This window comes from Loxodonta africana, chromosome 3 (assembly GCF_030014295.1).
Source record: "Loxodonta africana isolate mLoxAfr1 chromosome 3, mLoxAfr1.hap2, whole genome shotgun sequence".
In the NCBI taxonomy this organism is placed as follows: Eukaryota; Metazoa; Chordata; class Mammalia; order Proboscidea; family Elephantidae; genus Loxodonta; species Loxodonta africana.
In genome coordinates, this window is record NC_087344.1 from 175,179,242 (window position 1) to 175,192,750 (window position 13,509).

At 37.3% G+C, this 13,509-nt stretch overlaps 1 protein-coding gene across 2 annotated transcripts in view; it reads left to right on the forward strand.

The window, feature by feature from the left end:
• COL11A1 (collagen type XI alpha 1 chain) overlaps positions 1–13,509 on the forward strand; it is a 258,624-nt gene that overhangs the window by 149,590 nt on the left and 95,525 nt on the right. For both annotated transcript variants that reach the window (XM_064282480.1, XM_064282479.1), the window contains exon 37: positions 3,132–3,185. In XM_064282480.1, the coding sequence (XP_064138550.1) occupies positions 3,132–3,185 (54 nt within the window). The remainder of the gene's footprint in view (positions 1–3,131; positions 3,186–13,509) is intronic.

Consider the following 13,509-nt stretch of genomic DNA (forward strand, 5'->3'; position numbering starts at 1 on the left):
GCTTTCAACTCTTTGATAGATAAAGAAGAAATGGGGGAGAAGGGATAAACCAAGCTCTTCCTTCAAACTAGTTAGTTCATCTTCATTGTAACCAGGAAAAGGGGAATAAAAATGTGTGTGTGTGTGTGTGTATAATGGGGTCCCTAGATGGTCAAATGATTAATGTGCTTGGCTGCCAATTGAGAGATTATCAGTTCGAGCCCACCCAGAAGCACCTCAGAAGAAGGGCCTGGCGACCTGCTTCCAAAAAATCAGCCATTGAAAACCCTGTGGAGCACAGTTCTACTCTGACACACATGAGGTCACCAGGAGTCGGAATCAACTCCAGTGAAACCGTTATATATATTTATATATATGCATACATAAAAGGTACACGCATATGGATTAAGTACTTGAAATGTTCCCGTGTTGATTCTGTTATCCTCATGCCAATGTTAGCATATTTTTGAAGTACCATGTCTTTATGCAAATAACACACTACTTCTAAGTTTGCTTGCCAACCACACCCTCCACCCTGACTTATTTTCTTAAGCACTGCTGTGCCAATTTTTTTTTACGTGTTGCTGTAAAAAACATAAAAAATTTAGCATGGGGTGCTTATGAAAATACTTCACAGAAGGAGGGCACAGTTGGCAAACATAGAAGGTGCATGTTATTTGCATAAAAATATGATATATAGTCATGCCATTTAAGATAAAATTTTAGCTTAAGGTGATTAAGATTTATAGCATGACTATTGTGGGATGCATTCTATTTATAGAAGAGGAAAAGTCAAAACTCAGTGCCAATGGGAAGTGAAAAAGCATCCCTAACATTTATTCATAAATGTCTTTGCACAGGTTGCCTCGCCATATACATACCCTCATTTAGATGATTTTGTTTCTACTGCTCTGTACCAATTAGGTCACAGGGACAGTCTCTATTGAGCAATAAAATTATTTTTAGGTAAATGCCATACAATCCTTTGGTAATTAGTCTGCTTTATTTTATTGGTTAGTAGTTTAGAGCCATTAAAATGATTTGAAGTCAATTGCTTAATTTTCAAAATACATCCTTAAGTCAAGAAAAATGATGATGGCATTAATATTTTTGTAGTCTTTTAACACTGCTCCCTCAGACTGTCTAGGAAAACCATTAAAATCATGTTGTATTAATCCCAGGATGACATCATTTAGGCCTGAGACCAGTCTTTTAAAGGATTATAACATTTTACAACAAAATGTAGCCTATACTTCTAACATCAGCAACTATAATGTGCTGATAGCAAAACGTACCATCTGAGAGGAATTTTAGTATGCGGAAAGAAAGCCAGATTCGTTTTTATTACCCTTTAACTGTCATCCTGTATGTTTTTAGGTAAACCTTTTATTGCTGCCCCCAAATGATAGCACATTTATTCCTATCTGTGTCAAGATAGTGTTAAAGCACAGAAATTGGTTATTTACTCTTTTGGAATATTGAACCTAGATGAAGTCTAAACATTGCCCAAAAAACCCAGCCCACTGCCATTGAGTTAATTCTGACTCATAGTGACCCTACAGGACACAGTAGAACTGTCCTGTAGGTTTCCGAGGCTGTTTTTTTTAATCTTTACAGAAGCAAACTGCCACATCCTTCTCCTGCAGAGTGACTGGCAAACTCAAACCAAGCTTTTGGTTAGCAGCCAAGCGCTTTAATGCTGCACCACCAGTGCTCGTTTCAGATGAAATCTACTAGCAATTAACTGTGCACTTCTGTGTTTCACCGCAAAAGTGAGCGCAGAGCTACACCTTATGTTTCTGGAACCTAATATCTAACCCATGTGTATGTATATGTGTTATTATTAAGCTATGCTCAAGAATTTTTGTGCCCTTAGTTTAAAAAAATCTAGTTTTGGTCTTTTGGGAAGATAGCACCAGATCCCTGAGGTGGTCCTAGAATATATGGCCAAGTGTCTGAGCAAGCATTGATCTTGCGAAATATCACAGTAGTTTTAAACTAGAGTTGGTATTTCCCATGGCAACTAGTGTATGTGTACAGATGAGATCAACAGGACAGATAGTGCTGGGCCCTGTCAGGAAGCCTTTCGCTTGAAGTATGCCAGTCAACCTAGAAAAAGACTTACTCAGGTGGAAAAAATCTATCTGTGAACTCAGTTTTGTTTGCAGTCAATTCACAGTTATATATAAAAATAATTTTTATTTCAATATAGATGTATGAAGTAATTAGTGAGAGGTATATATATATATTTTTATATCTGTTGTACTAAATGTGTTATTAAAAATGATGAACTGTCCCCATTTGTCCAATAGGGTGAGTAACATATTTTTGTATTTGAACTTGATACTTAACAGTTTCTGAAAAAGGACGAATAATCCATAAGGCAGTCTGAAAAAAAAAAACTATTTCTACAATCTTTTTAAAACATAGGGACTTCACAGAGTTGTTTATTTAAAATACTTAGTTAATTGCTTTATTTATTGCTTCAGATATGACAAATACAGCAGAATTTACAGAAAGCAATAGCATAATAGATTAGCTTTCTAGTAATTAGTAAGTGTATGCTTCCTAGTGTATATTTAAGAAAACCTACTGGGAAAAAATTGGTCCTGATTATTCTAGTTTTGAGCATAGCATACTGTTTCCTTTACTTGGAGCAGTTGAGGGGTAAAGTGCCACTGTGTTTATAAAAGTTTGTATTTCTTTCACATTCTTGTCTGTTAGATGCTCAGTTTACCACTAGAGGACACTATCTTTCTCTGTTATCCAAGTCAGAGTGCTTAGGCAATTTAATTAGAAACAGACGAACAAAAAGAAGGGAGAATGTTTATTTGTCAAACACCAAAGAAGTAATATTTTTTGCAAAAATGAAAATACAAAGCTTTATAGATATACTTTTCTAAGAGATAGATGCAAACAAAACACATCATTTTAAATGTCAGATGTTTACATGGAGTTCTACAATTTTCTCTTGGTCTCAGTTATAGGTGTACAGTGAGATTTAGGAGACACGTGCATATTACCATATATAAAAGCAACTGAATATCAAAACACTATATTTAATGGCACCATTGTCCAACATATTACATTTATGCTATAAAATGATTCAGGAAATATTTGTGAAGTGTGATGTTTAATATTTGTGATTTCAGGGACCACCTGGAAAGGATGGACTGCCAGGTCACCCTGGACAACGTGGGGAGACTGTAAGTGACCCCATTCTTCTTGATAGAAATTTTCTGTCTTTAATACTTCAACAGTTCACAGACACTACTTGATTTTTAACAGCTCAGTTTCATGGTTAAGGTCAATGGAGGAATTTATTCCATTAAACACTTTATTAAAATATGTAAATAAATAAAGACACAAAAGGACTCCTGTTTTTTCTTAAATTAGTATACTTGAGGAATTCGGATGTCAAATGATATAAATGTTCTTTTAGTCATTAGCAGTACTTTAGGGATGAGCTGAGGGAGAAGACCTATTTTTTGGGAACCTTCCCAAAGTTGTCATCTTGACCCCTTTGAAACTGCTTTATTGAGGTTTTTGTTTACAGTTACATTCCACCCACTTCATCCCACCTATACTCTCCAAAGGAAACACCTTATAATAAGCCATGCAGATAATATAAAATACTTCTATCCAGAACTAAGGGGTGGAATATTTGCTGAGATTGGAACCATAAGGCTATACTGGTCTGGAGTAATATAAATGGATCCTCTCACCTCAAATAGGAAAATGGAAATGGAAAAATGTAATCGAATTTTATTTTAAAACCTCAAGGAATCTTAAAGTAGTATTCCTTGAAGTTTTAAAATATTAAGCAAATGTCAAGTTATTAAATAGGTTGAACAACTTATCATGTGTGAACAACAATTTGGGCGAGTGAGAAACTCTCCTACCTGGCAGCACAAATGTTGTTTAAGAATTGTAGTGGGTTTGTTTGTTGCTTTATTTATTCTGCCACTGTGACAAAACCATGTGTCTGTCTCTCTCAGGGGGTTGTTAGTCTAATCAGGAATCATCACAGGTTGGCATGTTTCCTTGGAATCAACTCTGTTTTCACTATTGATTAATTTGATCCAAATTTCTTAGGAAACCACCACACAACCATTGACCAAGTAGTTTAAAACCATTTTAGGGCATTCTGCCAGCATGAAGACATATCTGGGGTTGCATTGCAATACATGGTGACAACTAAAAACATGATGAATTTTCTGCTGTGGGGGGAAAAAATCTGTTAGCACCAACCCATTTCCTGTTTTGGTTAAAAAAAAAAAGTTACCAAGTAATAATTCTTAGTTTAACAACTTCTTAGTTTTAGTCAGATTAGAAGCCTTAAAAGCAGAATCAAAAATGATTTAATGAGAACTAAGAATTAAATGGTTTAGCTTTCCTCCTGGGCGTGGAATCTCCAGGAAGGGCATAAAGTAAACTCTCTAAAGAAGAATACAGAAGGTGGGCAAAGTGACAAACTGAGTGGCTGCTCCCATTTATTCCTCAACCAACTAATCCACTGAACAATGAATAAAAACAAGCACAGACTGAGATCTCAGAACTCCAGACAGCAGCTGAGATGCTGGGGAGTTGGGGTGAGTTCAGAACCAGGGAAGAGGAGGAGTAGGGATGACACAGAAGCTGGGAGGAACTACCCACTAACATCTGAAGCACTTGCTCTTTGAAGCCATTTTAGGACAAGGTTGAGCAACACCCCAAATAGGGAACACGGAAAGGGAGCTAATAGAGGAAGCTGTAGCCTGATTTTTTTAAGTGGTGCAGTTTGGCTGTGGGAGTTCGCAGCCACACAATTGAAAAAGGTCTAAGGGAGACCATGGTACTGCGAGAGAGTGCTTTTGAATCTAGCTAAGGCCAAGATGGATGGGCACTAAGACCAAAGGAACTGTAAGGGCATCAGGGTAAATGGAATACTTTGCATGAACAAGCAACACAGAAGGAAATTGCTGGCTTGCTGCTCACAGCGGGCCACCATAGGAGAGCCTGTGAAGGGGCACCCATGCAGGAAAGATACAGAGAGCCACCGACTTTGCCACAAGAAAGTTGAGTTCCACTGGTTACATAAGCTTCTGTGTCCAGCTGAAACTCCCGTTTTCCACACACATGTATTGTATTCCAGAGATCAAGCATCCAGAATTCCTGAATCAGCACTGAAAAAAACCTAAGGATAAGAGTGCCCTCTAGCGGTTCTCAGGAGAAGATACCAGGCCTACTGCCACTGGGTCAATTCTAACTCATAGAGTGGAGCTTCCTCATGGGGTTTCCAGGGCTGTGAGTCTTCATGGAGGTGGGCTGCTGCTACTTTCTCTCATGGAACAGCTGGTGGATGTGAGCCCCAGCCTTTTGGTTGGCAGCCAGGTGCTTGGCCACTGCACCACCAGGGAGCCCAATCAGAAAAATTTCCCACAAAAACCAGTGTACAAAGTTTAAAGGACAAAAAAGGATAATAAAATAACCCAACTTCAACAAAAAATAGTAAAACACACAAAATCGCAAAATTAGAAGGACCAATCAAGAGCAGAACATGAAGAAGAGGAAATTTCTCCTATGGTGGCCAGAGTAATGAAACAAATTGAAAAATTTCAGACTGTGGTGCTAAATGTGTTTAAAGAAATCAAAAATCACACAGAAAACAAACTAGCAGAGATCAGGAAACAAATGGAAAAACAAAATGAGAGACTCAACAAGGAAATTGAAGACATCAAAAAAACCAAAGAGAATTACTGGAACTGAAGAATAAAGCAACTGAATTAGAAAAAGCAAGAGAAACACTCAAAAGCAGAGTAAAAAAGAGAGGAATAGAATAAATGAGCTAGATGACAAAATAAGTGAATTTACCAAGTCTCAAGAGAAATAAGAGAAAAGAACAAATATAAGTGAACAAACCCAAATGGAAAGATGGAATTCAATTAAGAAACCTTAACATTAGATTTATGGACTTCCAGAGTACCATGACAACAAGAAAAATAACACTCTACTACAAGAGACTCAAAGAGAACTACAAAAATGGAAAGACATCCTGTGCTTATGGATAGGAAGACTTAATATAGTGAAAATATAATATAGCAATCTGTAAATACAAATGCAATAGCAATACAAATCCCAACTACATTCTTTACTGAAATGGAAAAACTAATGACCAACTTTTTTGGAAGGAAAAGAAACCCTGAATAGCCAAAGCAGTATTGAAGAAAAAGAACAAAATAGGAGTCCTCACACTCCCCAATAAAAAACATACTATACGGCCACTGTAATCAAAACAGCCTGATATTGGTTCAGTGATAGGCACATAGACCAATGGAATGGAATTGAGAACTCAAAATTAAACCCACGCATCTATGAAAAACTAACTGATTTTTGACAAGGGGTCAAAGACCGTTCACTGGGGGCAGAAACAATCTCTTTAATAAATTGTGCTGGCAAAGATGGATATCTACTTGCAGAAAAATGAAACAGAACCCATACCTCACAACATACACAAAAACTAACTCAAAATGGATCAAAAACTAAATGTTAAACCTAAATCCATAATTTTCTGAAAGACAACATAGGGAGAAAATTATGGGAACTAATCTTTTGTAAAAATAGGATAACAAACATTACAATAAATGCACAATAGAAAAAGACAAAATAGATAAATGGGACCTCATAAAAATTAAAAACTTATGCTCATGAAAAGATTATTGAAAGAGTAAATGGACAACCTACAGACTGGGAAAAAAATTCTTCAGAAACAGCTTATCCAATAAGGGTCTAATCTCTAAAATCTATAGAAAATGGCAACAACTCAACAACAAAGAGACAAAGAGCCCCGGCACAAAATGGGCAGAGGACATGACAGAACCTTTACCAAAGAGCATACAAACAGCTAACATATGAAAAGATGTTCACAGAGAGATGTAAATCAATGCTACAATGAGATACTATCTTACCCCAGCTAAAATGGCACTGATAAGAAAAAAAAAAAACAACAAATGTTGGTGAGGATGTGGAGATACTGGAACCCTTATCCACTGCTGGTGGGACTGTAAAATGGTACAACAACTATGGAAAATGGCATGGCATGTTCTCAAAAATCTGGAAATAGAAATACCCTATGATCCAGCAATCCCGCGTCTAGGTATATACCCAAGAGACCTAAAAATAATGACATGAACAGACATATGCACACCTATGTTCATTGCTGCTTTATTCACAATAACAAATAAATGGAAATAACCAAAGTGCCCATCAATGGATGACTGGATAAGCAAATTGTAATACATACATACAATGGAATACTACACAACCATAAAGAACAGTGATGAGTCCTCAAAACATATAACACGGATGGAGGAAGGCATAATGCTAAGTGAAATACGTCAAGCGTATAAGGACAAATATTGTAAGATCCCTCTTTTATAAGAGAAAAGAATAGATACATATAGAGAGACCAATGTTCATTGGTGGTTACCAGGAAGAGAAGAGGGGAGAGGAAAGTATGCTTTAGATCATACAGACTCATTAGTTTTGGTGATGGGAAAAGTAACACCAAATGTGGATGTAGTGAACACAGCATAACCAAAGTAAAACCGAGTGTTCGAGCACATATGAATGGTTATAGGCATATTGGTATATGAGTAGGTATAGGTGTATATATAGAAGAGAACAGATAGAACTCTCTATAAAAAAAAAAAAAAATAGGTATGCCTAAATACAAATATGTGAGTGCAGGCACATGTGTTCATTGAAGACATAAATACCGATACTCCTCAAACATAACCAAACACCTTCCAATATTGGTTTTCTGGATTTGAAAGCTTAGGACCATAGTCTCATGGGACAACTCAGTCAACTGATATAACACAGTTCCCCAAAATCATGATCTACATCCTAGTGAAGTAAATAGTGTCTGGGGTCTTAAAAGCTTCCAAGTGACCGTGTAAGATACGAATACTGGTCTGCACTCGCCAGTAGCAAAACAGTAAGAAGGTAACCAAAAGCTCAGAGAAGGAACAAGTCTACATGAGCCATGACCTCATCTACCCTGAGACCAGAACTAGATGGTGCCCAGCCACTGCCACTGATCATTCTCACCAGGGCCGCAATAGATGGTCCCAGATAAAATGGGAGGAAAATGTGCAGCAGAACTCAAATTCTTAAAAAAAAAAAAAAAAATAGACAAACTGGAGCATTAGAGAACAGAGGACTCCCTAAAACTATTGTCCTGAGACAGTGTTTAAACCTAGAACCTAGCTTACCCCCTGAGATCACCTCTTAGCAAAATAACAGAGCAGCACACAAAATATATTACCTATTAGATTGGTGCTCTACTTAAAAACCATCTGTATGAGACCATATGGTCACCAATTACTCAGAAGCAAAGATGAGAAGATAAGGGGGCAGGGAAACCAGAGTACTGGAAACAGAACAAACAGAACGCAATTAAAGAGAATGATGACACATTGTGATAAATGTAAACAAATACCACTGAAAACTTTGTGTGGAAATTGTCAAATGGGAACCTAATTTGCTTTGTAAACTTTCACCATAATCTCAATAAAATATTATTTTGTAGAAAGAATTCACACTGAAATCTGCAAATGCATTCTCATTCAAATCGTGTGGTGAATCATTTTAACTAAGTCCTTGTGTTACTTCTTAGGGATAATTATACAATATTTCCAAAAAAAAAAAAAAAATTTTTTTTTTTTTTTTGAGGAAGGAGTACCTAGAGATTTGCTATTAGAAAATCCCTTGAGTCTTCAATTTAAGAAAAAAAAAAAAAAGCTTCTGCTTATTTTATATATATATGAACATATTTTATGTAACATTTAAATTTAAACAAAAAATAACATATTAGTTAATATGCTATTAACTATGATTCTATGATTCTAGAATGGATGTTTCCATCTAGTATTTTTTTTCATTGAGGAAGATCTGAATTATTTCTGGAAAGTTGTATTCTTGATTTCTCATCTATTCTTAAGAACAAAGGTGACTAACCCTACAGCAAGGAACCTTCCTTTTGCAATTTGTGTACTGACTGGCATTCAAAAGATTACCGTGTACAAGAGTCAGAATCTAGAGGGACTATGCTTTACTATGTGTGTGTTACCTTATTTCAAAGAAAAAATTCTTTTATTATATTTGAGGTTTGTGCCAATCCAGAAATCCTTGAATTGATGCTGAAAGTAATTTAGTCCCTTAGAGATTATCAGAATAGGAATTACACTTTTTTTGGGTCCTACAACAGATCTTGTTAGGTGCCATTGAGTCGGTTCTGATTCATACCAAAAACCCATTGCCATAAAGTCAATTCTGACTCATAGCAACCCCTAGAGGACAGAGTAGAACTGGCCTATAGGGTTTCCAAGAACCGGCTGGTGGATTCAAATTGCCACCCCTTTGGTTAGCAGCCTACCTCTTTAACCACTGTGCCACCAAGACTCCTTCCAGCTCATAGAAACCATACATATAACAGAAAGAAAAGTTGCCAGGTCTTGTGCCATCCTCACAATAGTAGGTATATTTGAACCAATGGGGGTAGCCAGTGTGTCGATCCATCCTGTTGAGGGTCTTCCTCTTTTCCACTGGCCTTTTACTTTTACCAAGCATGATTCTGTTCTCTAGAGATTGGCCCATCCTGATAACATGTCCAAAGTTAAGCAAGGTGAAATATTGCCATCCTTGCTTTTAAACAGTATTCTGACGGTACATCTTCCAAGACAGATTTTTTTTTTTCTTCTGGTTGTTGTTGTTAGGTGCCGTCGAGTCGGTTCCAACTCATAGCGACCCTATGCACAACAGAACGATACCCTGCCTGTTCCTGAGCCATCCTTACAGTCATTGTTATGCTTGAGCTTATTGTTGCAGTCACTGTGTCAATCCACCTCCCTGAGTGTCTTCCTCTTTTCCACTGACCCAGAAGTCTGGCAAGCATGATGTCCTTTGCCAGGGACTGAGCCCTCCTGACAACATGTCCAAAGTATGTAAGACACAGACTCGCCATCCTTGCCTCTAAGGAGCATTCTGTCTGTACTTCTTCTAAGACAGATTTGTTCATTCTTTTGGCAGTCCATGGTATATTCAACATTCTTCGCCAACATAACAATTCAAAGGCATCAATTCTTCTTTGGTCTTCCTTATTCATTGTCCAGCTTTCACATGCATATGATGCGATTGAAAATACCATGGCTTGGGTCAGGCGCACCTCAGTCTTTAGGGTGACATCTTTGCTCTTCAACACTTTGAAGAGGTCCTTTGCAGCAGATTTACCCAATGCAACGCATCTTTTGATTTCTTGACTGCTGCTTCCATGGCTGTTGATCGTAGATCCAAGTAAAGTAAAAAACCAAAAGGGAAGAACATGCTCGGCATTTCTCAAGCTGAAAGAACTGAAGAAAAAATTCAAGCCTTGAGTTGCAATAGTGAAGGATCCCATGGGGAAAATATTAAATGACACAGGAAGCATCAAAAGAAGATGGAAGGAATACACAGAGTCATTATACCAAGAAGAATTAGTTGATGTTCAACCATTTCAAGAGGTAGCATATGATCAGGAACCAATGGTACAGAAGGAAGAAGTCCAAGCTGCTCTGAAGGCATTGGCGAAAAACAAGGCTCCAGGAATTGATGGAATATCAACTGAGATGTTTCAACAAATAGATGCACCGCTGGAAGTGCTCACCCGTCTATGTCAAGAAACATGGAAGATAGCTTCCTGGCCAACTGACTGGAAGAGATCCATATTTATGCCTATTCCCAAGAAAGGTGATCCAACCAAATGTGGACATTATAGAACAATATCATTAATATCACACGCAATCAAAATTTTGCTGAAGATCATTCAAAAACAGCTGCAGCAGTATATCCACAAGGAACTGCCAGAAATTCAGGCTGGTTTCAGAAGAGGACGTGGAACCTGTGATATCATTGCTGATGTCAGATGGATCCTGGCTGAAAGCAGAGAATGCCAGAAGGATGTTTACCTGTGTTTTATTGACTATCCAAAGGCATTCGACTCTGTGGATCATAACAAACTATGGATAACATTGCGAAGAGTGGAAATTCCAGAATACTTAATTGTGCTCATGAAGAACCTTTACATAGATCAAGAGGCAGTTGTTGGGACAGAACAAGGGGTACAGATTGGTTTAAAGTCAAGAAACGTGTGCGTCAGGGTTGTATTTTTTCCCCATACCTATTCAATCTGTATGCTGAGCAAATAACACGAGAAGCTGGACTATATGAAGAAGAATGGAGCATCAGGATTGGAGGAAGATTCATTAACAACCTATGTTATGCAGATGACACAACCTTGCTTGCTGAAAGTGAAAACGACTTAAAGCACTTACTTATGAAGATCAAAGACCACAACCTTCAGTATAGATTGCACCTCAACATAAAGAAAACAAAAATCCTCACAACTGGACCAGTGAGCAACATCATGGTAAATGGGTAAAGATTGAAATTGTCAAGGATTTCTTCTGGTAGTCCGTGGTATATTCTGTATTCTTCGCCCATACCATAAGTCAAATGCATCCATTCTTTGGTCTTCCTTTTTCATTGTCCAGCTTTTTCATGCATGTGAGGTGATTAAAAATAGCACGGCTTGAGTCAGGCACACCTTAGTCATCAAAGTGACGTTTTTGCTTTTTAACATTTTAAAGAGGTCTTTTGCAGCAGATTTGCCCTGTGTAATGCGTCATTTGATTTCTTGACTTGCTTCTATGGGTGTTGATTGTGGACTGGCATCTTCAATATTTTCTCCATTTATAAGTATATTGCTTACTGATCCAGTTGTGAGGATTTTTTTTTTTTTTTTTTTTATGAGTCGTAATCCATACTAAAGACTGTAGTCTTTGAACGTCATCAATTAGTGTGTCTAGTGTTCTTCAGTTTCACTTTCGGCAAGCAAGGTTGTGTCACCTGCATATTTCAGGTTGTTAGTGAGTCTTCCGCCAATTCTGATGGCAAGTTTTTCATATAGCCCAGCTTCTCAGATTATTTACTCAGGATACAGATTGAATAAGTATGATGAAAGGATACAACCCTGGGGCACACCTTTTTTATCTTAAAATACCCAGTATCCTCTTGTTCTTTTCGACAACTGCCTCTTGGTCTATGTACGGGCTCCACAAAAGCATAATTAAGTGCTTTGGAATTTGCATTCTTATTACCTGTGAGTATATAAAAAAGAGCCCTGGTAGCACAGTGGTTAAGAGCTTGGCTGCTAATCTAAAAGTAGGCAGTTCAAATCCACCAGATGGTCCTTAGAAACCCTATGGGGCAGTTCTACTAATTTCTGTTTTCAGGGACTTAAAAAAATAATTTCACCTAATTTATTGTACAGTTAAATAGCATTTATTTTTATTACATAGCAATGTTGAACACACATACTCTATGCTGAAGTTTAAAAGGTTTTCTCTACGTAGTTCATTTACAAGATTTCTTGGGCCAAATTTATTAGATACTTGCAAAGATTCTGAATGTCTTGCCTGAGCAGACATATGGGAAATGTTGACTTCCATCTCCTCCCAAATCCATCACTGACAGAGATGTACTAGCAGCCAAGTTTCTTTCTTTCCCCTCAGGATGCATGAATGCAACCCTGGGTTGCAAATTTTCCACAGACTTCCCTCAATGAGGCATTTGATTTTTAAATCACTAATTTTCATTACAATAGTTTCTGTGTATGGTATGCTTATTCTTGCTGTTACTAAGAAAGAAAAAAAAAAAAACTTATAACTAAAAAAAAAAAAAGTCCTGAATTGCATTTATATCTTTGTATCGAACTTGGTTATCAAAAACTGAGGGAAAGGCAGAGGGAACAGGAGCATATGTGGTATGAGTAACAGCAGTGCTTGTTTGGACAAAGGTGAAATCAGCATGGGTAAATTTTAGGACACATTTTTGAGTGAAAACATAAAATTGGAGAAACAAACTGGAGAAGATTGTGTAGAATTTTGTTACAGATACAGCAATCACTTGATTGGATTCTCTTTTGTGAGATGGTGATTTTGGCTATGTGGATGAGCAAGTGAACCTGATTTAGAAAAACACTGCAGTGGTCTAGGAAAGAGATGGTTACAGTGTGAATTAAGAGAGGTCCAGTGGGATAAGAGAGAAAAAGATGTATTTATGAGAGTTTCTAAGGTGCCATTTTATGAGTAAATGGCTGATTTTGAGTCTGAGGACTGAGGAAAACCCTGGAATCAGAAGGTACTGCACTAAGGGAGGAAAATCAAAAGAATGGCTTCATTCAGTAAGCTCAATTTTGAGAATGTTAAGTTTGAGAAAAGAGCATGATACACAATTGAAAATCTCCAGTAGGCACTTATTGAGAGTTGTAGTGCTCAGCACAGATCAGAGGTTGAGAAATGGTTGAGGGGTCATCAGCATACACATGGCAATTGTGGTTACAGGAATTGATAATATAATCCCGGGAGTAGGGTGTGGAACTAAACTCTGTGAACTGTTAGCCCTCAGATTAAATATATTATATAATATATAGTATATATATTTTATATATGT